This window comes from Pygocentrus nattereri, chromosome 22 (genome assembly GCF_015220715.1).
Source record: "Pygocentrus nattereri isolate fPygNat1 chromosome 22, fPygNat1.pri, whole genome shotgun sequence".
In the NCBI taxonomy this organism is placed as follows: Eukaryota; Metazoa; Chordata; class Actinopteri; order Characiformes; family Serrasalmidae; genus Pygocentrus; species Pygocentrus nattereri.
The window spans coordinates 2274959-2301351 of record NC_051232.1 but is presented as its reverse complement, the minus strand read 5'-3'; the positions used below and the strand labels follow the sequence as shown (position 1 = coordinate 2301351).

The 26393-nt window shown below is 41.6% G+C and overlaps 2 protein-coding genes across 8 annotated transcripts in view; one reads left to right on the top strand and one right to left on the bottom strand.

Moving 5' to 3' along the window:
• On the bottom strand, positions 1-22280 carry kdm4c (lysine (K)-specific demethylase 4C). Of its 6 annotated transcripts, none has more exons than XM_017683446.2 (22): positions 21956-22280; positions 20574-20747; positions 18741-18916; positions 17906-18020; positions 17452-17645; positions 16365-16414; positions 15959-16062; positions 14551-14688; positions 13914-14107; positions 13064-13251; positions 11306-12834; positions 10833-10947; positions 9882-10063; positions 8528-8711; positions 8089-8165; positions 7702-7757; positions 7273-7381; positions 6855-7043; positions 3841-4011; positions 2513-2632; positions 2208-2300; positions 1-924 (listed from the first exon to the last, which is right to left on the bottom strand). In XM_017683446.2, the coding sequence occupies exons 2-22, from the start codon at positions 20715-20717 to the stop codon at positions 811-813; spliced, it is 4242 nt and encodes a 1413-aa protein (XP_017538935.2). In that variant the 5' UTR covers positions 20718-20747; positions 21956-22280; the 3' UTR covers positions 1-810. The 6 variants fall into 6 exon arrangements, with proteins under 6 accessions (XP_017538935.2, XP_017538936.2, XP_017538932.2 ...); XM_017683447.2 differs by having other exon boundaries at positions 2223-2300; XM_017683443.2 differs by having other exon boundaries at positions 1-972; positions 3841-4008.
• A 3364-nt stretch (positions 22281-25644) lies between these two features.
• The window catches only part of LOC108411726 (FERM and PDZ domain-containing protein 1), a 51926-nt gene continuing 51177 nt past the window's right edge, over positions 25645-26393 (top strand). For both annotated transcript variants that reach the window (XM_017683440.2, XM_037533006.1), the window contains exon 1: positions 25645-25820. The gene's annotated coding sequence lies outside the window, so the exon portion shown is untranslated. The remainder of the gene's footprint in view (positions 25821-26393) is intronic.

The following is a 26393-nucleotide window of genomic DNA, read 5'->3' as shown; positions in this document are numbered from 1 at the left end:
GACCTTGGAACCCCAGAAACACTAACTCTGCTTTAATTGCTTTAAGGGTTGGTCACTAAATTCAGTTGAATGTTTTTTCATGTTTTTGTTCTCTTCGCAACCAATTAACAAAATAACCACAGAGCACAAAAAGCATCTCATAAACTCTGGGGAAGTATTTAAATCACATGGCAAACACTTATCTTTAATTTTCTTTACAGCTTTCAGCAACACTAAAAATAAGACAAAGTCCAAATAAATAAGATACAAATATGAATTAAACATTGGCCAAATGTGCTTTGGGGGCATCAGTAGCAACATCGTTTTTAACATAATTAGCTTTTTTTTTCCTCATAACCTCAAACATTAATAGGGTTAGTGATTGTGAATAGTGCACAAGACAGCTTACAAACCGAAGAGGCAGGAAAATCAATCTCAAAAATAGTCTTCAACCTAAAGTGCAGGAAAAAAAAAAAAAAAAATTATAATAATAATAATAATAATAATAATAATAATGCTTTGGAGCCCAAAGAAAAAAAAAAAAAAAAAAGACAATCCTATAGAAGGGAAATTTCAGCATCCTTTCAATCGTCCATTTCTCCGGGGGGAGGGGGTCAAAAAAAAAAAAAAAAAAAAAGTGTCCCTGACTTTTGGGATATTGGCCATCCCTGATAATTATTTTGGTCTTACTGACACCATCTTAACAGTATTAACAAAACAAAACAAAAATCTCAGGTTTGTTGGAGCTCTCATTAATTACTCCCTCATTTAGTGTTTTCTCTACACTTCTCTAAAAACACCCCCACAGTTCAACTCCCATCTCTCTCTCTCTCAGTTGCTTTTGCTGTTGCGTGTTTCGGGCGTCCTGCAGGCGCGTGGGCTGAGGTGGGCGACGTAGTCGTTCTGGAAGCGAGAATTTGGCGTCCGCTGCCTCTTCCTCTCGCTCTGCGTGGTGAAGAAAGCATCTTCAAAACGCATGCTGGAGGCTGTAGACTAGACACGCACAAATAAACAAACAACCAATGAATTCCTATGTAAACCCTCACAGATGATGGATTTGACAAGAAGCTACAAGCAAATACAAGGGACAGAACATTGGAAACACCGATATTCGGGCAGTCGTGGGCTGGAGGTTAGGGAGCCGGCCCTGTGACACGAAGGTCGCCAGTTCAACCCCCGGAGCTGCCAGTACATGACTGAGGTGTCCTTGAGCAAGACACCTAACCCCCACTGGCACTGCGGATAGGGCTGCCCACCGCTCCGGGCAAGTGTGCTCACTGCCCCCTAGTGTGTATGTGGTGTTTCACTTCACGGATGGGTTAAATGCGGAGGTGAAATTTCCCTGTTGTGGGACTAATAAGGGTCAATTAATCTACTGTCGTGTTCGTGTAAAGGCATAGGGCCATCCTGTGCCTTTAGTCTGGTTTCAATATATAGTAAAATGCAAGAGTCAAAGACCACCAGTTCAGTCAAAAAGCCATAAAGTGCAAGTTATTAAATTTTCATCAAGAGGAAAGAATCAGAAAACACATTTAACTGAAAATGACACAGAAGCCTCAACACCTAAACAATATCACATTTTAGAAATGCACAGTATTTAGTGTGTGGAGGGGGTGGGTGTCCTGATTTTTATTAAGACAGAGGGGTAGGGCGAAGTGTTAGGGATACATGGCCCTACAAACAGAGGTCTTTCAGAGGTACACTCCAAACAGAGAGTTATGAGAAGAATTAGGGATGGGTGATGATAAATATTAAATCACACCCCCTCTTTAAAGGCATATGAGGTCCTAAATCTAACTAAAGCCCAGTCTACCCTCCTCTGCCATCACTGCAGGTTGGCAGGGCCACTTACAGAGTACCGCTAGTAACCTGTTAACGAAGCAATGATCTTGTTTATTTGAGGGTCCCATGAATATTTCAACCACTAGCCCAGTAACTCAGTTCCATCGGTTGGTTTTAAGATTGGAAGCGTAGAAGAGTTAAATGAAAGTGTCGTCTCTGTAAGTGTTGCGCAGTCCTGAGTGTTAAAACTACCTGCATGTTTGGCCTATTTGGAACCATGTTAGCTGCTTTATGTAGTTCCAGATCCATCATTCCAGCTAATATGTACGTGTTGGCTGCCCTTGTGATTTAGCTCCACAGTCCTTTACGCCTGGTGTTTCCATTATTGTGCCCACTTCCTTCAGTGATCTTTATTACACAGGACAAAAGATCAATTGAAGACTCACAAGACGACCTTTAACCTTTTTGGGCAGGTCCTCATCCAGCGTGTAAATGTCCTCTCTCTTAGCCAGCACCTGAGAACCATCTTCAAACTCCACCTTACAAATGTGCACAAACATTACATTTTATTACAATAAACATCACGTTAAACAACACACAACTGCAAATGCACTGCTGCTGCACAAAACCCAGCACTTCTGTATCAAACGCCTGTCAAATATCAAAATAATCCACCTATTCTAAACATTTGAGTCGGCCTGGCTGTGCTTATGCAATACATTCCCTCTAGAAAACTGTACTGTCTGTGTACCTGATACATGTACGTGGTGTTGGAGCCCAGATATTTGGCACCATAGAAAAGTCCATCAGGCCACTTGACCTGCACAGCTTCTCCAACTTCTGGTGGTCCAAGCTGGGCACAGTCTCTGCTCTGCGCAGGGTAGAGGACAGAGACGGACATGGTTATTCAAAAATGCAGGTTTCTTTAAAAGTTATCTTCAAACTTGTTTGTGTAACTGGGTGTTTAAATAAAGCACATGTAGGATGTAATGAGGCTGCATCTTATTATAAGCAAAATGTTGACATACAAATGAAGAAGTCAGTGACCACCCTTCATTTATTTACTTTCCATTCAAAACAGCCTTAAAAGTTCTGTCAGAAAATATATGAAAACATAATTAATAGAAGCTATATATAATATTTTTCCAGTATTTATTGTGTCCACTGTTTGCCTTTATTACAGCTTCTACTCTTTTCAGGAGACTCACTTTCACTTAAGAAATTTGCAGGCATTTTTTCCACACCTCCACAGAAGTTCAGTCTTAGAAGTTGGCTGCACTTTGCTTCTCACAATTCTACTAATTCAAAATACTTTCAGTGGTGTTGAGGTCTGGACTCTGGGGTGGTCAGTCCATTGTTCTGAGAACACCAGCAGCTCCTATGTTTGATTAGCAAATGATCTTTGGTAAGGACTTTTTATCTGATGGGAACCGTTAGCTAGTCTACTAGGTCTTGCGGGTTAAAGTGGGCTGTTAAAGTGGAGTCACACTTCTTCTGTATCTTTCTTCTGTATGACTATTTTCCTTCCACTTTCTCCTGCAAGTGGATTATCTTCCATCTAATCTCATCAGAAATACCTCCTGAAAATGAATAACTTGCATTTAACGGCCCTTTTGAGAGGAAATTGGTCTCTGACTTTTGCACATTACTGTATGTTAATTTAATAGCACTTTATTCTATGTTAAACGTGCAATTTCTATTGGTTCATTCATCATTAAATATCTGCACAAAGTCAAAGGCATCTAGTGTTTTCAGATGTCCGCTTCTCACAATCCATTTAGTCTCGATTACATATTTAGACTCATTAGATGCAACTAGACTTGTAACATTAGCAGAGTTGATGGACAATTAGCTGGGTTTATTTTAAAGACTTTAGATTGACTATATAGATCGAGAATCGACTACTATCTACTACTATAGTTTCATTTAAAGCCACAATACTAAAAGGTTGTGACGTTGAGACAAATAGAGCAGTGCAGGAAGTCGCTGAGCACCAAGGTGTGTCATCTCTGGATGGTATGCACATCTGATGTGTGGTAGTCTTTGCTTTGTTTACTGAATGTTCACTAACTGACTCACCACAATGTCCTCAGGGTAGGTGTCGTTGCTGAATGAGCCGTCGTCAAACATGACCTCGTAAAAGGTTTGAGCCATTACTTCAGTGACGCGGGAGCTGTAGTAACGCAGGTTCTTGTGTTTGGTGATCACTGTTTGACCCAGAGCCAGCTCTGTTCGGCTGACCTTCAGCTTCTGAGCAAAAAAGTAAATAAAGTTGTATTAATATTAGTAAAGAGCTGTACAGTGTTTGTCGGTTTCTTTCTATGCATTTTTATAAAGTCACGAGGTCCAGATATTAATACACCACTTTTTCATTCATGAGAATGAATATTTTATTTTTTTTGAGAACACAGTTTGAGTAAAGATGGAAATCGCTAAAAACTTGACAGGTGACAACAAATAAAGACAACAGGACTGGTAACCAAAAAAGACAAAACAAAAAAAAAAACAACAGTAGTGATAATGACTTTCAGTTTAAAGGAATAGCCTAGCACCTTTCAACCTAATCTCTACCTGCAGACAACAACAAACTTTGACCCATAACTCATCTATAATAGGAATAATTGAGCAGTTGCTGAATTCCAGCAAAAAAAAAATCTTAACACAATTTTTCACTTACACCAATTGTATTAAATCAGCCAAGACACGCTTGGAGTCCAAATTTTGCTTATTTAGCTTAAAACTGGAACCGTGAACCTAACACTCCTAACAAACACTAGAACTCAACTGCCACCCAAATATTTTTTTTGCCGTAAAAATAAATAACCAGACCTTTTCTTTAAACTCAAACACCTCAGCTGACGGGACTTAAACTCAAACACCTCAGCTGACGGGGCTTAAACTCAAAACACCTCAGCTGACGGGGCTTAAACTCAAAACACCTCAGCTGACGGGGCTTAAACTCAAAACACCTCAGCTGACGGGGCTTAAACTCAAAACACCTCAGCTGACGGGGCTTAAACTCAAACACCTCAGCTGACGGGGCTTAAACTCAAAACACCTCAGCTGACGGGGCTTAAACTCAAAACACCTCAGCTGACGGGGCTTAAACTCAAACACCTCAGCTGACGGGGCTTAAACTCAAAACACCTCAGCTGACGGGGCTTAAACTCAAACACCTCAGCTGACGGGGCTTAAACTCAAAACACCTCAGCTGACGGGGCTTAAATTCAAAACACCTCAGCTGACGGGGCTTAAACTCAAAACACCTCAGCTGACGGGGCTTAAACTCAAAACACCTCAGCTGACGGGGCTTAAACTCAAAACACCTCAGCTGACGGGGCTTAAACTCAAACCACCTCAGCTGACGGGGCTTAAACTCAAAACACCTCAGCTGACGGGGCTTAAACTCAAAACACCTCAGCTGACGGGGCTTAAACTCAAAACACCTCAGCTGACGGGGCTTAAACTCAAACACCTCAGCTGACGGGGCTTAAACTCAAACACCTCAGCTGACGGGGCTTAAACTCAAACACCTCAGCTGACGGGGCTTAAACTCAAACACCTCAGCTGACGGGGCTTAAACTCAAAACACCTCAGCTGACGGGGCTTAAACTCAAACACCTCAGCTGACGGGGCTTAAACTCAAAACACCTCAGCTGACGGGGCTTAAACTCAAAACACCTCAGCTGACGGGGCTTAAACTCAAACACCTCAGCTGACGGGGCTTAAACTCAAACACCTCAGCTGACGGGGCTTAAACTCAAACACCTCAGCTGACGGGGCTTAAACTCAAACACCTCAGCTGACGGGGCTTAAACTCAAAACACCTCAGCTGACGGGGCTTAAACTCAAACACCTCAGCTGACGGGGCTTAAACTCAAACACCTCAGCTGACGGGGCTTAAACTCAAACACCTCAGCTGACGGGGCTTAAACTCAAACACCTCAGCTGACGGGGCTTAAACTCAAACACCTCAGCTGACGGGGCTTAAACTCAAACACCTTAGCTGATGTGGCTTAAACTCAAACACCTCAGCTGACGGGGCTTAAACTCAAACACCTCAGCTGACGGGGCTTAAACTCAAACACCTCAGCTGACGGGGCTTAAACTCAAACACCTCAGCTGACGGGGCTTAAACTCAAACACCTCAGCTGACGGGGCTTAAACTCAAACACCTCAGCTGACGGGGCTTAAACTCAAACACCTTAGCTGATGTGGCTTAAACTCAAACACCTTAGCTGATGTGGCTTAAACTCAAACACCTTAGCTGATGTGGCTTAAACTCAAACACCTTAGCTGAGGAGGCAGCATGACTTATGACTTACTGTGAGCTACAACAATGAACCAAACATCACCACTACAGGCAGCCATTTCAGACAACACAAGGGCTGGTATTCGTAAGGCAGGGCTGATCTTGGGTTAGATTGCTCCATATTTACAATGGACACTAATAAAAACTGACTTCAGATCAGTACACCCACTTCAGGAGGTCTGTGTGTCCTACACCACACTGACAAGGCTGTGCCATCTTTTTAAAGATCTGGATGCTGTCTGATCTGGATCTGGATACTGTTTTGGTGCTGTATTTAAACAGAAACCGTCTGGGCTATTTGGGTGACTGAGTTCTAGTGTTTGCGACCAACATCGGCCTCACAACTCCAGTTCAAAACTAGCAAAAGTTTAGACTTCAAACATGTCGTCGCTCTTTGACCACATCTTCGGTAAGACATTCTCTGAGGTCTGCCCTGGAGTGTAACGGCCATAGTTTCGATTAACTGCATTTTGAGTCAGTGAGTTTTCTATGCTTAGCAAAGTGATGTGTTAAAAATATTGTCTGTGGTAATCGAGTGAGGATACAGATACAGCTGACAGAAATTAGGTTGAAAAATCATCTTACAGAATCAAATGTACAAAGAAATTACAAATAGCTTTAATAAGTGTGATGCTATTTTGGAGTAAAACAACATCAAATGAACATAGAAGGTGTTCCTAATCAGTGGGAAATGAAGTGATGTCCATGACTGACAGGTGAGGGGGCGGGACTTTACCTATAGGGGACGGGACCGAAGCACAGCAGCAGTGAGTATACTCACAGCACTGGAGCTCCGTGATTGGTGCCTGTGGCAGGTGATGAACACCACATACGGCCAATCATCAGGCTCCATGGTGACACCGGCTGCGTGAGCACAGGTGACATGGAAGGAGGTGGGACAACGGCCACAGGAACACTGAATACACGACCCAGACAGCTTCTTCATGCGGTTACGACAATATATACACTTCTAGAGCGAGAGAGTGAGAGAGCGAGAGAGAGGTTAGTTTACAAACAGCAGCAAATAAACATCACTTTCATGTTTTATACATTTACGCATGTTTGAGGTTTTAAGACATTGTGCATACACACTTCTGACTTGTACTGTCTGTGTGTGTGTGTGTGTGTGTGTGTGTGTGTGTGTGTGCGTGCGTGTGTGTGTGTGTGTGAAAAAGAGAGAGGGTAAGAGAGTAACGCACCAGTTTGTATCGCTGTGCAGGAATAGCACTGACATCAATGGGACTCCTCTTCACTATGTCAACAAACTTCACCTCAGGAAGTCCCACAGCACACATCACATGGGCCCATCTAGAACACAGTAATACCATCTATAGAGTAATGCCCACCTTTATTTATAATAGCACGGTATTAATATATTCTAAGCTTCCTTCTCAACATTAATTATTACTTTATATTACTTTTGATTATTGTATATTGGTATTAAAATTTACCTTAATACTGATCATTCAGTCAACAGTAATACAGATTACATACAAGAGTAATAACAAATGTCACTATAGCCAAATTAAAGTCAAATGGCAGCTTCACAACATAAAACAATCTAAATGTGAACAGACTGTGTTACAGTTTACATGTGACTATGTAAGGCAAATGAACAATATCCTCACCTGTTGTCTGTTGTTCTTTTTAATGCACCTCCTCTTAGGTTACATAAACAGCAATCCTGTAATAAACACACACACACACACACACAAACATTCACAAGAGTTCACTCTTGTTAAGCAACATCTGAACAGTGATCATCTTATATAGAACTTCTTAGAGGGAAAGTTGTGTCAGGTTTTATCAGCACTGATTAAAATAGGACTTGTATAACATCCATGTGTACTTTCAAATATCACAATGTGTCCTGTGTATTATATCAACATCCTGCTTATCTGAAATTAGAAATGTGTAAATGTACAGGAATAAATATCAATGATTCACCCTAAATAACAGCTAAAGTACAGTATTTATCATTTAAAGAGAGAAATATGAATTGCCTGATTACATACAGCTGTTAAGTCTCCGCATGAACACCGGTCACACATCCACTCTTGGCTGACATCATGGGCAGCAACACCATAGCAACCTTGATATATTTAAAAACAAAATACATGAATTACCAATAAAGTCCCCTCCCCGTTACTGTCAGACTGAGAAAACTACAAACTACAGATTCATACTGGATTCAATTTTGATGGCAATCAGTAAAAGTGCTGCACTGCTGTCTCCCCAGGTAAAACTAATCCAGCTCAAACATGGTTTCTGTTGACCACTGTGTGATTGGTCTGCTGAGTCATGCGTGTTACACCTAGGGAGAAACCAAGGCTGCCTCTTTATGAGGACCAAGGCTCTCATTGATAATCACTTTAAAGGTAATGGATGTGCGTGGTGTTGTGATCATTTCTGCCTAATAACTCGGGTGCACAAGTGTTGTTTAGAGGCACGTACTGGCATGAACCTGCACACAGCACCGGCTGCAGGCCACGAGGGGGCTGGAGCCGTCCTCCTCGAGCAGTGTGTTTGGGGGGCAAGAGCCCTCACGGTACGCAAAACAGATTTCGGGGATCAAGGGTCGTGACTTCACTTCCTGCGACTCCACCTCAACCTTATTTTCATCCGACCTCTCCTCAGGCTGGAGATGGGTGGGAGACAGAATTTTACAGAATGTATTGAAAACCAATCAAACATGTTGAACAACTTGATTAAATGGCAGTTCCACCGATTTCTAAAAATATTTGCATAATAAAAGTGATAAAGTATAAATGAAGTAATTGAGAGTAGTTTGGCATGAAAAGCTCTTTTCTAGAGAAACTTACTGACTCAGAACTACACTGGTGGTGATGGGAACCAGAGGTCTAATTATAACCAATTTATTACATGAAATGGTTACAAATACGCTGCATGATGCCTGAGACATACGATATACTTACAACAGTCTTATAATAAAATTCTGGTTAAAAGTATTTTCAAATCATTTAATGATGGAGGGATATATGCAGGGCATTGTGATGCAAAAAAGAATCATCGCTGTTTTACCATCATCGAGATTACGTATAAAGACTCAAGGGGACTCGTGTAGGTTCACTGGTGGTTTTTGCATAGTACGTAAAATGACTACATGTGAGTTGTGGACATGGTGACCCCTGGTTCCTGTCATCACAACTGTAAAGAAATCAGAGTCTCCACGTTTCTCTACAATGAAGCATTTCAAACCTCTCTATAACAAGAAATATGGTATATTATTATTAGCATTATCAGTATATCATTATACTTGATTCAAACAATATCATGAAAAACCTGAAAATAAAGTAAAATGCATATATTTGGTTATGCCACTTGCTTGTACAGAAAAGGAGACCATGTTATTATAATTTCCTTATAGTGATAAATTGTCACAGTACACTTTTCTGAGCATTGTGGACACTGTCAGTATTGAACACTGACTACATGTTTTACTACAAAGTGAGCACAATTAGGCCTGTTTAACTGGATTTAGTGCAGTACAGCTTATAAAACAGTTAATAAAAGTTAGAGTTTTAGGTTTATCCTTCTTATTATTTTAGTACGTGTAATAATGTGACAGTACAGGTTCCATCTGGTCTATTCCAACTTATTAAATCACCCAAAAACTAAATTATCATGATTGTGTCGTGCATCATGGAAAAGTATAAGGATATAATATTTGCGCCATATCGCCCACCCCTATAGTACAGCACACAGAATAGAGCAGCCGTACTATACGAGGTAAAGGTAACTTGGTGTAGTAGTTTTAGGGTCATGTAGCTCAGTGTAGTTGTGCTACCTGATAGTACGGCATGAAGAGAGTGCAGACAGAGCAGTGTGGAGCCATTTTAGCTGCAGAACTGTTGTACTCTCTCTCAGAGGGGAAGTGAGCTTTTCTGTTCTGCCACAAATGAACCAGCGGCTTGGCCCAAACATCAGTCTCCTGCTGCTCTCCCTCAGCACCACATTCCTCTGTGGGCTCTATTAAACACAGGCATAGCGGAAAATACACACAGTTAACTCTGCATCTATAACTGGAATGCAGTATGTGGTCATAACAGTAAGCAGGAACATTAAAGCGAGTTGGGTGAAAAATCTAATTTACTAAGTGCACCCCTGGCCCCAAACATAGTTAATCAATCAAGATGTGTTTGGTGTCTGAAGTTTGCTTCTTCAGTGTTGTGCTGAAGTTACCAATTAGCATTAGCCAATCTGCATGCCAAAAATCACACCTCAACCCATGTGACGTAAAATCTCAGTTGTGCTCAAAGATAAGTGTTTCCATCAACGTCCTGTGCAAACAGCAAGGAATACAATGACAAGTGTTAAAAACCAATCGACATTTAGCAATTTACGCACTTCATTTTCTGATTTTCTGCAATTATGCTACTTTTCCCTGAAAAAAGGGTTTTTGATCTACGTGTTTACAGCACTTTACGTAGCAATTTTAAGTAACATTTTTTCTGCTAAAAGTCTTTCGTCAACATTCATGACGCTTTCCTCATTAACTGGATGGAAATACTAGTCATACAGCGTCAGAAACCACATATGCTAGACTGTTTAATCAGCTCTGTGGTTTGAGGTGAACGCAATGATGTAATGATGTAGCAGTTTGCTGAATCCGTTTTCACATCAGATACCAAACATGCCTCAGCTGATCAACTAAATGTGTATAGAGACACTTTCTGCAAAGCTACTGCTTTAAAGTGAACATGATCAGAGTTGTACATTTTGTTGTCTATGAACTTGCCATCATCACTGGTGACCTGCTGCTTCACGGCACTGGGCACTGCCCTTGCTGTTGGCTTCCTTAGTGGGTGACGCCAACTCTTGGCAGTCCTTCTCTTTACTGAAGACATGGGGTACTGGGGGGGGAGAGAGAGACAGAACAATGAATGTACACTACTGGGGTGCTAGGTGTGAATTCTGCAATTAATTTTAACCTGCATTTGCTCATTTTTGGCTAAAAACCTTTTAAAATTTAAAAATGTAAAAAATAGTTTATATTGTTTTTATTGTCTGTAATATTTATATATAATGTTAAGCGTTCCTCTAGTTACATTTGTGCATTCATTGTATAATCAAATCAAATCGTGAGGAAACTCAAAAGATTTTTAAGTATTTTACAATGATATACATTTCTCTCCAGCCATATGTTAAAGCAATTTACCATAGATTTACAGTAAAATAGTGCCATGTTGAGATTCCTGCTGCAGTACTCACCGGGCAGACTTCTCCTGGCTCCAGGCCTGAAGCCCCACACTCTGTCTCACTCATGTTTTCTTCACTGGACTCACTGCTACTGTCCTCTCTTTCTCCTGAATCTGAATCTCGCTCAAACCTTTTGCCCTTTAACCTCTGAGGCCCCTGAGAGCTGAACTCATCTTCAGGAGCCCTTTCCAGAGGTAGCTCTGCCATTTCTGCCCCAGGAGGGTGCACCACACTGGGTTCTAGGTTGGCCCAAGTCAGGGCCCTCTCCGGAGAATCTGGAGGCTCGGGGGATTTGACCTGCTGACAGCGAGACTCTGCCCACATGGCGTAAGGCAGCTGGTCATGAGTGTCACTTTCAGCCAAGCTTGGCTGTAGGCTCTCGATTAGCACCGCGGGATTCTGGGAATTGAAGTTCTTCCAGATGTTGGAGGAGAAAGGCTTGGTGTCCTCAAACAGATTCGGGGAAGCAAAAGAAATGGATTCACCGACCAGAGAATTGCTCCCTTGAGGATGTAAAGAAGCTTGTGGAGTGTTCTGACTGGATGAAGTACTGGGAGATCCTACGGACTGATTAGCATGAGAAAGTGTGTGAGTATTAGCTGCTAACGCTGAATCCTGAATGTTATCAACGCTACATCCATAAAGACCTGCTTGACTGACTGTGGAGTGTTGTAAGACATTTGAAGACTTGCTATTTTCTTGGAATGAGCACCAATCAGGATAAAGTGTTTTAGAACAAGTCCCAGCTTCATCCATTGCAACAGGAGCTGAGTTTTCTGGCTGGATGGCCTGCTCTGAGGAAGCGTTTGGGTCAGCTGACGGGCGAGTGTCATCACTGGACTGGACCGCGAGGGTCAAGGAGGGCATTTCGGATGTCAGGTTTGGGGGGTTCCGTCCCTCTTCCTCCTCTGAAAACTCTGGTGTAAGGAGAGGCATGTCGGAGGAAGGAGCGGAATGCACAGTTCCAGAACGTTCTCCACATTCCAGGATTTCTGCTGTAACCGTGGAGCGCTGTGGCTCATGACCTGAAGAAGGATTTCCTTTATAACGTGCTTTTGTCGCAGGGCTGTGGAGCTTAGAATCTGTATGCGTCTTAACAACTTTACCTTTATTGCTTTCAAGAGAATTACCCGATGATCTCGCACTCACTTTGCTGTTAACTTCAAGTGCAGCTTCAGAAGACTGACACGATCCGGCAACGGGAAGATGTTCCGAGGGAGACTGACCATTTGGGGATATGGCAGTAGATCCAGAAAGATCATCCAGAACGTTCTTAGTGGAGGACACACAGATTTCTAAGGCTTTGTTTGGAGATACCTGACCATCTGCTTCAGCTACAGACGTCTGTGGATTTGTGGATTCAGCGTCTGTGGACGTGTCCTGAGAGGTTGAAGGTTCACACTGAGCTGGCTGAATGGGTTGAGAATCAGGAAGCTGGGCTTGCGGTGGGTCTCTGTGACACCTAGACGACTTGGCCAATAAATCGCTCTGAACTCGTGTTACCTTGACAACACAAATCTGTCGACACGCACCAGCAAGTCCTGAGATAAACAAAGTGATCCAGTCAGTATTACTCATCCGAAACATTACTGTAATGAATTATCACAATACCTTAGCCACTCTGAAGATGCAAGGACCCATAAATGGGCCCGCACTTTATTTTCTTGTTAAAGTTAAAAAGCCATGATTTGATATTATTAAAAAGGTAAAGCATAAATTAACCAAAGTGCCGTGAAATACTGAAACTTAGGAAAATCAAGATCGTGTAACCTGAGAGATGCAATGCACCATGTGCTTTACGGTCTTTTTTCAGCTGGTCAGCCTCTTCCTGATTCTTATCTCCTTGAGGTAATGCTGTCTTTGTACGTCGACCCCCCTCCGACGAGGTGTTTGCCATGACAACCTGCTCCTGCATTGTCTTTAGCCGTTTGGAGCGCGTGCGAGGGTAGTGGACACTGCTAAGGGACAAAAACAAGGGTGAGGTCGAACAGAAGATATACAATGACTGTCACAGGGTTGGTGTCATAGTGTGGTCATTGAGTGGACAAGGGAGGGGACCAGAATAATAAATCCTATAAAAGCTAAAAAAAAATATTAACTTCATGCATTATTTACCGTCACCCTTGTCCAACCTACTAAGACAGAAAAGGTGCCTCAGGCAAAGCAGCAGCAAAAACACTTGTTTCCTCTTCTCTCTCCCCAGAGGAGTAGGTACTGTCAACTTTATAGCCATAAACTCCCACCTAATCCATGGGCATGGGTAAATCCCATTAAAACTAAACAAGTGCCCCCACAACTACAACAGATCTTCATAGTTGAGACATTTAGCAAAATTCATTATAAGTATTCTTATTTCTCATAACAAGAAAGTGACCTCTATATACAGTACTGTGCAAAAGTCAGAGACCACCTATTCGTTGATTTAATGTCCAGTCATTACGTGTAATTATTGTTTCCTAATAGAAAAAAAATTTTAAAAAGCTAATTTGCATCATAAATATTTTGAAAAGTGATATATCCCTAAATTAGGCAATGTATGAGGTAAATTTCAATCATAATAGAAAAAATAAATACTCCAGAAGAAGGTTTGATGTAGTTTGATTGTGGCTGGGTTTCTCACCTTTTGGTGGAAGGTTTGGGCCTGCGGCGTCTTTGAAGCCACATCTGCAGCTCAGGTGTGGTGCTGGGTGTGGCCAGCGTGTGGTCCAGAACACAAGGGTCTTTGCCTTGGGTCCAGGCCTGGTAACGGTCTGGCTGGAAACGCCTCACAAACGGGTCCATGGAGATCTTCACCATGTCCTTACTGCACGTGCACTGTGTGGACAAAGATGAATTCAACATGTCTGGAACAATATCACCTACCCCAGAGCTGATGGGATTAATCAGAGGTCTGTCTCATGAACCCCAACTTCCTGTTTAGGGTTTTTGTGTTGATCACATGAAGAATATTTCAATCATCAATTTTTTTTGGCAACGTATTTATGAACATAAAATAGTCTCAGCCCCACAATTTAATCATATCTTGGTTATTATGCAGAGTATGTTTAATATGCTTTAGTTCTTACTAAGATAATACTAAATCAACATAAAATGTCACAAGACAGTAAAGCAGTTAATTCTACTACAGTCAGAATCAGCAACAAGTACAGTAGCCAATCAGGGAATTTGTGGATGTGAAAGGATTAAAAAAAATTAGACTAGTATGGCTCTGTTGACTCTCTAATTGAGAGGTTAAATGTATTGTATATGAACTATACCTGAGTGGCAATCTTGCCATAGTCGATCCAGCGCACGGTGGCAAAATTGGTGGATTCAGCACAGTTGAAGCCGTGGTTGAAGCCAGCATGGTAACCATATGGAAATGTGATCATGAACTCTCCTGCCTCTTGAGTTATCTGACCACACACATAACAACAATGTCTGACGTAAACATCTCCGGGTCACTATATAGACTTACCGAACTTTATCTGAAATTAAGAAATATCTGGCCAAAAGCTCCCAGACACCTGCTCATCAAAGGTTTCTGCTAAAATCAAGGGTAGTAAAAGGGAGCTTGTTCCTCTTGGCTGTAGCCTCTAACCTTCTGAGAAAACCACACTAGATGTTGCAACATTGTTGTGAGGATCTGACAGCATTTAGCCATAAGAGCAGTAGTGAGGTCATGTACTGAAGTTGGATGATGAGGACCACAAACAGGGACCATCACTCCAGTTCCACTGCTCTACAGACCACTGCCAGGAGGCGTTTTACCCAACTAACTGATCTCACATGTGCCTGTTCAAGATTCATTCTATCTGCAATAATTTTCTATAGAGAGCCGAACATCTGTTTCATCAATGGGTGCATGTTAAAGTAGCTGAACTCACTAATTAGAAGGGTCCCCTAAGAAAATGTGTTACGATGGATTTTCCAGGTAATAACCTGAAAAAATAAGCATAAAACACAACCCTTGACAGTCCTTGCCCTTACCACATTTGCAATGAGTGGGCCTGGGCGATATCTAAAAATGTTTAGTATGATATCCTCCTGATCAAAACAGAAAAGTACTTCATTTCTTGTTTTTACAACAAGTTGTTACAACAAAAATGTGCATTCATGAGCTCCTGCTGGTGTAGATTCCATGGTGACTTGTGTGCTAACAGCTTCAGACTGTAAAGCCATGCTTTACATATATGAAAAAATAGGTGTTTTCTGTAGTTAGAGGGGGAAGCGTTCTTGGATGGTTGTTGGAAACCATGAAGTATAATTTTATCATAATTCATAATCTGAACCATCACTGCCCCCCAAAGGCAGTGCGGATTAAATGAATGGCTTATTAATGCACCAACCACTGTAATAATTGTGGATGCATCCATTGTAAAGAGAGTAAAACATTACATGTACATACTATTTATTATTATTTAGCAAGCTGTTTGAAAGTAAACTAATATTCTCTACTTCTCCATCTTTCATAAAAGAGCAATTATTGCCTTTGAAGCATTAGCACTGAGATAACTGAATCATTTCTGTCAATCCATTACATCACCCTACTGCCCAGGGTTAGCAATCATGTTAGAAAAGTAATAAAATGCTCTAAATCTGTCATCGCTGCCCACTTCAGGAATTTCCCAAAAAATCTGGATGTGATGCATCTCAGTAGCCTGGAAGAAAGAACATAAGGTCTACCTTATCAAACGGGATGCCATATTTCTTTAACACGGAGGGAGATATGAGAGTCATCTTGTGTCTGAGGAAAGCTTCACAACTCTTAAAGCTGTTAGGGAAGAAGCCTGGAAGGAAAAGACCGAGAGACATACGACCCTCAACATCACATTCATCATTACTGGAAGGAAATGCCAAAATACAGAACCTTTTATATGACAGCAACTGCTGGCAGTGTAGACTGTAGCACAGCTGATATTAACGGTATATACTGGCTGGGGAAATATAGTTTCATTACAGATCCACAGATCCTACAGCATTTCTTACAAGTGCATGAAGGAAAGATTAGGAGGCACCATGGAGACTTGTGGAAGAGTGAAGCGAAAACATTTCAGTAGACAGAGAGACACAGAGGTAATGGCCAGTTTACCTGTAGCTAATCGCTCCAGTCTCTTCCCATGTTCTGGAGGAATGGCATACCTGAAAGATTCAAAGAGCAATCCATTTAGAACCAGAGACTGGCTATCAAAAGTGAAGAATTCAAAGTCAATAAAGAGTCATATGCAAACACTTGGGCACTGCAGCCAAATCTTATGTTTTGTTGAGTTCCTAAGTGACAATAAATTAAAATACCCAATACAAATAGCAGACTTTAGTGCACAATTACGGTTCATTTCCTGAATTTAACACTGGGGGGGGGGGGGGGGGGGGGGGTATATTTAAAATGTGTCCTGTGCCAAAGTTATGGAACATTTTATCTTTCATGTTTTATTTTTTGTCCAATATCTTAAACACATTTTAACATATGAATAATGAATAGATATTGTGCAGTAAAATGACAATAATAATAATAATAAATAAAGACAGAAAATGAAATAAATAAAGTTTGTTGCCTGCAGAGGCTGTGCAACATATTTTCATTTAGAAGGTCAACAAAGCATGTTAGCATCAGCAGAATCTAGCTTTACAATGTAAAATCCCCCCTGGGTATTATCTTCTTTCCATGCATTGATGCATGTAATCATGTCGAAACATATGGTGCTCCCCGCAAAAGGAGCAAAGTCTTTCGCCTTTTGTGTTTGTGTTGGCAGCATAAAGCGATGATATGCACCGTATTGAAAAAAGTACAGGAAAACAAACTGCATAAAAGACAGAGGAGATACTGAAGTGTTTACATGTCCACAACCATCTCAGATAGACTGTCCCATATCAGCCACACGTCCACCGCCTAGAGAAGCATAGGTTGACTAGAACCCAAGGCAGAGTATGGTCATTGAACAGTGCTGCTTTCATGATCTTAGCTTAGTTAGACTAATATTGCACCACTGGTGTAAACATAGCTACTGTACCCATCATCTCAGAATAAGAATACTAAACCTGGAGCAGCTCCTTCGTATGGCCACACAAGATGGAAAAGGCAAAAGCCGACCCTCGACAAGTACCCATTTGATCCAGTTAACTCCTCAACCTACCGACATGTGAGCATCGCAGACAACATATGGAAGCAGGTTTCTCACCAGGACTTGGGCTCTCCGAAGTGCAGGTAGTTGATGCTGTAGAGGTCCATGTCCTCCGTGTGCCAGGAGAAGCTGGTCTTCCACATGCCAAAGTATAGGTAAGGTGTGTTTACACCCTGGATGGAAACCCCGCAATCCTCCTCAATCACGTCCAGGATGGAGTTCAGATGTCCGATATTCCACTCTTCAACACCCTGTAACATACACAAACAAACACAGAGCACATACAGGATGTGACTGGGACTAGAACGGTCACTCGGGTACTGTTCATCGGACGCTCCGTAAGAGGTTTCTTATACAGTAAACATGTTATATATGACTATTGGTGGAAAACATGAAACATTAAAGTACACCAACATGATTACCCTCCATAGATGATTAGTAGGCTTGATTAGCATCTAGAAACCCTGCTCTTAAAGTTTCCATGCAAATCTTTCACTGTTTTAGCATTTACCTCATCATAAAGCGTCCCACTGACATCTGCACCATATATGGGTGGCACGAAGGTCAGATTGCGCCAGTACTTTCTCTCCAGGTCCTCATAATTCAGGTAGCGGGGAGTGCAATACCTGCATAGGTACATTAAAAATTCAAGAAAATGGCCAGTCAACATGGTAACTATTAAGGTTGTAATGAGTCACAAAACTCATAATTTGGCTCAATATGATACAGTAATGTCTTAATTAGATACATTCTTCAAGGCAGAAAAATAATGTGTGCCTAAAAATCTGCCTGAGTTTAATGTGTTTATCTTTCCATTTCTGGTTTATTAGAATATTTAGCATTATAAGAGTACAAATACGTATAACAATATGCTAACCATGAGATGATCTACACTTATAAAGCGTTCTCCTGATTTTAACATACTGTATTTTCTAAGTGGAGTGAGGTTTGGTTAGGGTTTGATTTGTATTATACTATAATAAAGGTATTTGTTATTATTGCTGTAGTCTGTTGAGAGGCTCAGTTTTCACAATAGTGAAGTCAAGTATTCCGTAATGAATCAGCAGTGCACATTCACATAATGAGAAAATAACACGTCAAAACTTAGACTAAATATAAAAATAAAAAATTAAGACAAGCTACAGACTAAGATGACCTTTAAAGAACGCCTACAATAAGGTAGAATAAATAATGCCAATAAATAATAAATATTTCCCAACGTCCCTAACAGGACCTCCATGTGAAGAGCACAGGGACGATGACCATTACATGCAGGCTGGATTCCGTCCAAGTTAAAGTGTGTGTGTATGTGTGTGTGTGTGTGTGTGTAAACGTGCATGTCTTACGTGTCGCTGTTGGCCAGTCTGCGAAACTCCTGCACACTGAGCGCTTTTCTCTGAATGTTGTATTGGGTGAAAAGCCCTGATTGTCCGGCTACCATCTGCTGAATGGGTGCCTGGATAATGACATCATCGATGTCATCATAGCTACGCCTCGGCTTCCATCCCTTCGGCGGTATCACCTGGAAAGAGACAGAGAAAAGGGAGAACCAAAATGAGATGGGACAACTGAGGAGGACGAGAGGGGAATAACATTCAAACAGTTCGATTTCAATTAGGAAACAGAACAGCAACCAGTTCTCTCAGATCTACTTACGTTTCACCATAAATCAGTTCAGCTGCAGGCTAACGTACTAAGTTGCACCACATCAGAACAGGGTGCTCCTCACAAACAAGCTTTTACATCAAGCTTAGCGACTGAATACTTCCACCTAGCCTTAAGTAGGTACCCTGTAAATCCTACATAAAAACTGCACCTCTTGATGAAAGAATGAACACAATGTAAATACTATGGAAACTGAAAATTCAATTAACTCAAAAATGAACTGTTCAGATAATAACTCAATAACTGGTCAGAGTAAGATTATTTTAGCATATTTTGAACTAAGGCAGTTTTATTCAAATGCATTATATTCACTATTTTTCTTTAGATATTTTTTTCTTTACAGGCAAATAGAAACAGGACGAAAACAGGTTGTTTTTAAAGACTGTTCAAGATTTAGCGTGGCTGTTTTGTTTTCGCCTCTTCTAACAAGCTATGCATGCACACTTGTAACAGACGACAGACTGTTTACTCCATGTACGAGTCCTAGCGTAGCCTATTCAGTGAAGGCTGCCAAGTGCATAAAATATTCTTGGCTTCTGGATTCTGGAGGAGTTTCCGGTCACCTCAGCACAAGCAGAACGGAATAGAATGTTTTTAGCTAAAGTTGATTCAGTTGATTCAGCAGTTGCAGGTGGAGTGTTCTGTATCAGCGAACACGTCTGATAAACTCCACTAAATACTGGGCATGATTTTGTGTTTTTCTCATAACGTTTTTGGCAGTTTTGTTCATTCAAGTGGGATCTTTGAGTTGAAAATGTAGTTTAGTCTGTTGAGACGTCTCAGCTTTACCTGACACACGTTTGGTCAATGCAACCTTCCTGAGCAACATGCACATCATTCCCATATTTGCATACTGGGTGCGTCTTATTTTAGTTTGTTAAGTTCAGTGTTGGCCGAGGTGAGTTACCACGTTCCCACCTGCTGAGTGTGGCCTTGTGGCGGCTGGACACTGTATATGTGCTGAGATGGTCCAATGATATTGCTCACTGCAAAAATAGTACTTTCCTCCAACATTTGTGTTAGAGGGTTTTGTTTATTTAACATTAAATTTAAGACTGAAGTAAATGAGCTTTTATGAGAGTAGTGCAGAAGATTTGTTATTCAGCCCTTGATAAAAGTCCCTTTGTTTTCCCCAAATATGAGTAAGATGACAGAGCAGCTGTTGTGATGATGTGAAATATTTAGCAGCCTGTTTTCCTGATTGACCAAAGCTAGAATTTAAGACAGAAGTTTCTTACATTTATCATCTGTACATTATTTGCCTGTTTAGTCTTCCTCTGTTCACAAAGCATCAAGAGAACAATCTGGCTGGTGATACTTCACAACTCGTAAAATTCACCGAAGTTAACTCAGAGTAAAACTGCCTTGTGCTCAAACTGAAAATTCATCAGCTTATGGTTTACTAGGAATGTCCAAACACACCACTAATGAGTATTATGCCAGAAAAGGCACTAAAATCTGCAGCACTGTGGGGCTTTAGGACCAGGACTGGGAAACACTGGCTTCACACACACCTTGGCCAGTCCAGCACGGTGAGCTCCCTGCGACTCCATGTACACCAGGTACTGGTTGAAGTCCCGGAACTCCTCCATGGTGGGGCGGAAGGTCATAATCTTACAGGTGGGGTTAACGGAGGCATTCGCCCCAGCGCCCGCCATCCTGCCCTGCGCTCCTTAATGCAGCACCACCTGGAGGACAAACACAGCAGAGCAGAACAGTCAAAAATATCTTAACGCTCCACAAAGGAGTGATTCGTTTACCCTGGAGCTTCTAGGTTCATGTAATAAAGTCTATATATCAGCTCCCTTAATTCAGTGCAAAACTAACGAAGCAAACTTTGCCCACCAACATGCCTTGGCTGATGAAATATGTTAAGTAAAAGGAGAACCGTATAAATCAGATTGTCATGTTTGCCTGCACTCTTCAGCACAACCTTATCAGTTTTAGTGAGAATTCATGATTTTGACTCATCTACCAATGTTCTGTCACTACAATACCCATCATGCAGTAGGCATCACACTAAAAAACTTACCTGAATCAGTTCATTTTATTCCCTTTATGAAGGAAGGACACAAGAAATGTGCTGTAAGGCACAGTCCACCAAAATAAACAACACTGAATGACTGCTTACATCTCACCCACTGAGTTACACACAAACCCCCTCTCATCACTCTCAAATACACTCGGAGACATTTTAACACGACTTCTGGATTTATTACGAAAGTAATCACGAAGCGGAGGTCGGCGTCTTGGCTGGGTTACATCTCCAGCTTCTCGTCCGAATTTTCCCGTTCCACCTTAAACGGCGCTTCAGGCATCAGAACGTCACTGTTGCACCACTTAAGGTGGAACGGGGAAATTCGACCAAGAAGCTGGAGAATAGGAAGCCAACCTCAGTCTCGTAAAACAACCAAGGATTTGTCTTCCCTCGTAACTTGAAGTTACAGCCACATCGACAGAGCTCCAGATATTATGTGGAGATGTTTCTGAAGGCCTGCGCTCAATGCTAGCTAGCTAACCTTACACCGGGCCATAACACAATAGAAACGCGAGCAAAAGGGGGACACAAAGGCCCCAAATCCGCGGTCTCCGTTTACATATGCAGTATCCCCAGACGCCGTTTGGGTTTGGGGTTTTTGGATAAGGCGAGGCAGCCTAAGGGCGCTATGTTCAGTTGGCTGGCTAGCTAGCGTGGCTAACGCTAAGGCTAACGCTCGCTAACCGTCGCACAGGTGAACGGTGTAAATACTCGCTAACGTTAGCCAGTTAGCTCGGCGCTGCAGCAGCTAACGCTACATTTCTGCAATATTTCTCCACGGAGTGACGAAGCCCTGTGTCGCTGAGCTCCTCAGCGGTGTTTACTGAACCTGAGCTCGCCTCAGGGAGTGGGTTTTACCTCGCTGTGTGCGGACGGGCTCGGGCTCTGGCGGCGGCGGCGGCGGCTGTTGTTGTCGGAAATCCCTTTAAACCTCTCAGCTGTTGTCTAGTTACTTCATGACAGCCGTCTGTTCTCACACGATTTCACCACTTCTTCTCTGGGCTCGCAGCTCTTCCAAGGAGACACTCGCCTCTGTTGCCATCTAGTGTGGTGGAAAACCGTTTGTCCATATCCTGCGGTCTCGGTTTCTATAAAAATCCAGCTTCTTCAGGATATTAAACGAGGCACAAAGCCTGAAACACGTCACGCGGGTGCGTTAAAGGGCCCGTGGGAAACTGACCCCTGCTTGTTTTGAAAGAAGAGTTCGGTGTAGTATGTAAACCATGCTCGAACACACTCATCACCCCACAGCCTGAAATTTGCCTGCGTAAAGAGCCCATTTTGAGTTCACTGTTTTTGTGATGTCACAAAAACCAACACGTTTACACGGGCTGCGTTCATCCAAAGCTGCGATGTTGGAAACTGTGAAATGCAGTTCACTGACTTTGAACTAAGTGTGAAACTCTGGATTCTAGATGATACGCGGGTTTATCAGATACAGGGAAAAACATTAAACTTCGTGGTGAATGTGAAAGAAAACACCAACCAAGTCAGATACAACCCCTCATTAAGCTGCTATTAAACACACGTATTCAAAGGGAAACTCCATCTAAAGCTCCGTGACTCAGTATAAACAAGGCCGTTCCGAGAGGCTTGGAGTGAAGTGGTTCGTCTGTAGAGAAACGTGCTGATTTTCTTTACAGTGGTGGTGATGGGAACCAGAGGTCACCAGGTCTGCAACACAAATACAGCCTGCATGCGGTTTTATATGTAAATGTGATGGAAAAAGTGGTAAATGTGAAAGACATTCGTTTTTGGGTAGTTTTCTTTATCAAAGAGGAGAGTACTGTTTATCCCTGTTACTTTGCTAGCTAGCTAGCATATGTGCTAACCTACAATCCAACCAAGTTCAAGTCGTTTTTGTCTATTTTCTTTTCTTCTTGTCAGCTACACGTCCTTTCAGACTCGTAGTGCTGAGGGTTCTTCTCACAGTGTTTGGATGGACAGGAACATTTGGATTTGAAGGAAGAATGGAGCTTGATTTGGGATCTATAAAGTATCTATCTATCTATCTATCTATCTATCTATCTGTCTGTCTGTCTGTCTGTCTGTCTATCTATCTATCTATCTATCTATCTGTCTGTCTGTCTGTCTGTCTGTCTATCTATCTATCTATCTGTCTATCTATCTACCTACCTACCTACCTGTCTGTCTGTCTGTCTTTCGGTCTGTCTGTCTGGCTATCTATCTATCTATCTATCTATCTATCTATCTGTCTGTCTGTCTGTCTGTCTGTCTGTCGATCTGTCTATCTGTCTGTCTGTCTGTCTGTCTGTCTGTCTATCGATCTGTCTATCTGTCTGTCTGTGTGTCTGTCTGTCTATCTATCTGTCTATCTGTCTGTCTGTGTGTCTGTCTGTCTGTCTATCGATCTGTCTATCTGTCTGTCTGTGTGTCTGTCTGTCTATCGATCTGTCTGTCTGTCTGTGTGTCTGTCTGTCTATCTATCTATCTATCTATCTATCTATCTATCTATCTGTCTGTCTGTCTGTCTGTCTGTCTGTCTGTCTGTCTATCGATCTGTCTATCTGTCTGTCTGTGTGTCTGTCTGTCTATCTATCTGTCTATCTATCTGATTTCCTCCTCTCTTAGAGACGTAAGCTTTATGTACTGTTTATCTGATGGGGGCAGTTTTGGGGGTCTACCAGGGGAATGTCCAATCTCATAATGTTTAGTTTCGGTGTGCAGGCTGGCTGACGATTTGCAGGTGTTTCAGGTGGCTCTAGGAGTCCCCGGGGTTTAATCATTTTCGTTTAACTTCCTTCTTCCTAAAAGAAGTGGATTATTTTATATCTAATCGGAATAAATGAGTAGAGTTATATCTAATTATCCTGAAAAATGACTAGAGGAACCTGTTCAACCCAAATTGCCTATTAATGTGGTTCATGTTGGAAGAAAACTAAACAAGCGGCATGTGAAACGGTTGTTCTAGTTAGTGAGTATAAATAATGTGATATGCTAAGAAAAGGGAATGAATTATTAATTCTTTTTTGCAATGATATTCTCATTTGATGCCTGCAATGCATTCCAAAAAAGTTGGGATAGGAGTATGTGTACTACTGTGTGACATCACATTTCCTTCTTTCAAACTTGTTATGAATGCAGAATTCTTTCATAAGACAAGTCTTCAGCTGCACCACCGTACAAAATGTGGCACATGTTTTCGATGGGAGACGGTTCTGGGCTTTAGGCTGGCCAGTCTAGCACCTGCACTCTCTTATTATACAGTCATGCTGTTGAATGTTGCTTGTTGTTGTCATGGGAAATAAGGACGTCCCTGAAAAAGACAGCATCCAAAAGGCAGCATATGTTGCTCTTAAATGTGTTCAGTATTAGTGGTTCTTTCACAGATGTGCAAGTTACTCCCTAATACCCCTCATATCAGGACAGACTCTGACTTTTGGACTTTATGGTAGTATCAATCTGGATGGTCCTTTTCTTCTCTGGTTTGGAGAACACTGCATCTTTATTTTGATCAAAACCTGCAAGGTTGACTCATCAGACATGTTTCCTCTGTGCATTAGACCATTTCACATGAGCTTTAGCCCAGAGAAGTTGGCAGTGTTTCTGGATGTTGATGATATAAAATCCTTGCAATCAGGACTGTTGTTCTTAAACAGTTGGACTAGTTGCTAATGTATTAATGTGGCGAGCTTTGACTCATGCTTGCTTATAAAGAACAAAGCCTTTCCTAGATGCTTCTTTTACACTCAAGCATGATTGCATCTTGCAACGTTCTTGGTCTTATATTGGCCCTGTGCCAACTTTCTTTGGAATGTGTTACAGGAATTCATTTCAGGATCAGCGTATGTTTATAAAACCAATGAAGCTGATGAGATTTTTGTTTTTGTTCAAATACAGAAAAGTGGATTTACAGATCACTGCATTTGCTTTTCACATACTGAAATTTTTGGAACTATCCATCCATCCATCCATCCATCCATCCATCCATCCATCCATCCATTATCTAAGCCGCTTCTCCGTCAGGGTCGTGGGGGATGCTGGAGCCTATCCCAGCAGTCTTCGGGCAGAAGGCAGGATACACCCTGGACAGGTCGCCAGTCCATCGCAGGGATTTTTGGAACTATAAGTATAAAAAATTCATCCACAACACACTCTAGTTTTCTTTTTGAAAGCAAGAATATTTATGTATTAGATATTAATATAGCCTGTTAAGTATTATATAATTATAAATAGGGGGCTTCTTCCACTCATAATGTCATCTTGATCACTGTGAACTGTTTAGTTTGGCAACCTTATTGTATTGAGGGTCTTAAGGTGGTACGATTCGTTATTTCTGAAGTAAGAGACAATCAAAGATGACGCACAGACTGCGCGGGCGAGAGAGAGAGAGACAGGGAGAGACTGAGAGGGAGATAGAGCGAGACAAAGACAGGGTGGATGAGGGAGATTGAGAGACAAAGAGAGAGAGAGTGTGTGAGAGAGAGAGAGAGAGAGAGAGAGAGAGAGAGGGAGACAGAGAGAGAGAGAGAGAGAGAGAGAGAGAGAGAGAGAGGGAGAGAGAGAGAGAGAGAGAGAGAGAGAGAGAGAGAGAGAGAGAGGGAGAGAGCCGAGCACACGCTGTAAAGCAGATTAGAGCTGAGCGTCTCTCCCCTCTTCTCTTTCAGTCCTGCACTCCGCTCCAGACAAAACTGACCCGTGAGGAAATGTACTGTCCAGCAAGGGAAACTCACAGTGGAGGATTAAAGAGACACTGATGGAGGTGAGTGACTAAATATAAACAGTTACTGTATGTGTGTGGAGAGGGAGGGTGAAGGAGAGTGAGTGAGAAAGAGAAGGAGTGATTAAAAAAAGAGAAAGACAGAAAAAGGTAAAGAAAGAATATGATGAGATATGTGTATGCGCTTATATATATATACACACATATATACACACACATATATATATATATATATATATATATATATATATATATATATATATACATATATTATGCATTCACAAGAGAGAGGTAGGGTACAATGAAGGAAAGAAAGGGATTAAAGAAAAGAGAGAAAAAGAGTATATATATGTATATATACAGAGAGAGAGAAAGGGAGAGTGATAGAAAAGGAAAATGAGAAAGAGTGAAAAGAGCAGGAGTAATAAGAAGATAAAGAGAGGACAGGACAAAGAAAGCAGGACAGAAATAAAAAAGAAAGACAGAGATGAGGGTGTGTGTATATATATATATATATATCGAAAACCTTTACCTTTAATGTAAGTCAATGCAACCAGTCTTTTTTTTGGGCCATTCATCATGAAATTTACACACATTGTAAAGGACACATTTTTA

What these genes read in the sequence shown, in the direction of transcription:
- kdm4c (XM_017683441.2), bottom strand. Translation starts at nt 20,717, where the DNA reads ATGGCGGGCGCTGGGGCGAATGCCTCCGTTAACCCCACCTGTAAGATT. An exon ending in AGACTGGCCAACAGCGACAC is followed by an intron (nt 18,021 to 18,740) that starts GTAAGACATGCA and finishes GTACCTATGCAG; the next exon opens with GTATTGCACTCCCCGCTACC. An exon ending in CTGCACAGCGATACAAACTG is followed by an intron (nt 7,044 to 7,272) that starts GTGCGTTACTCT and finishes CTCTCGCTCTAG; the next exon opens with AAGTGTATATATTGTCGTAA.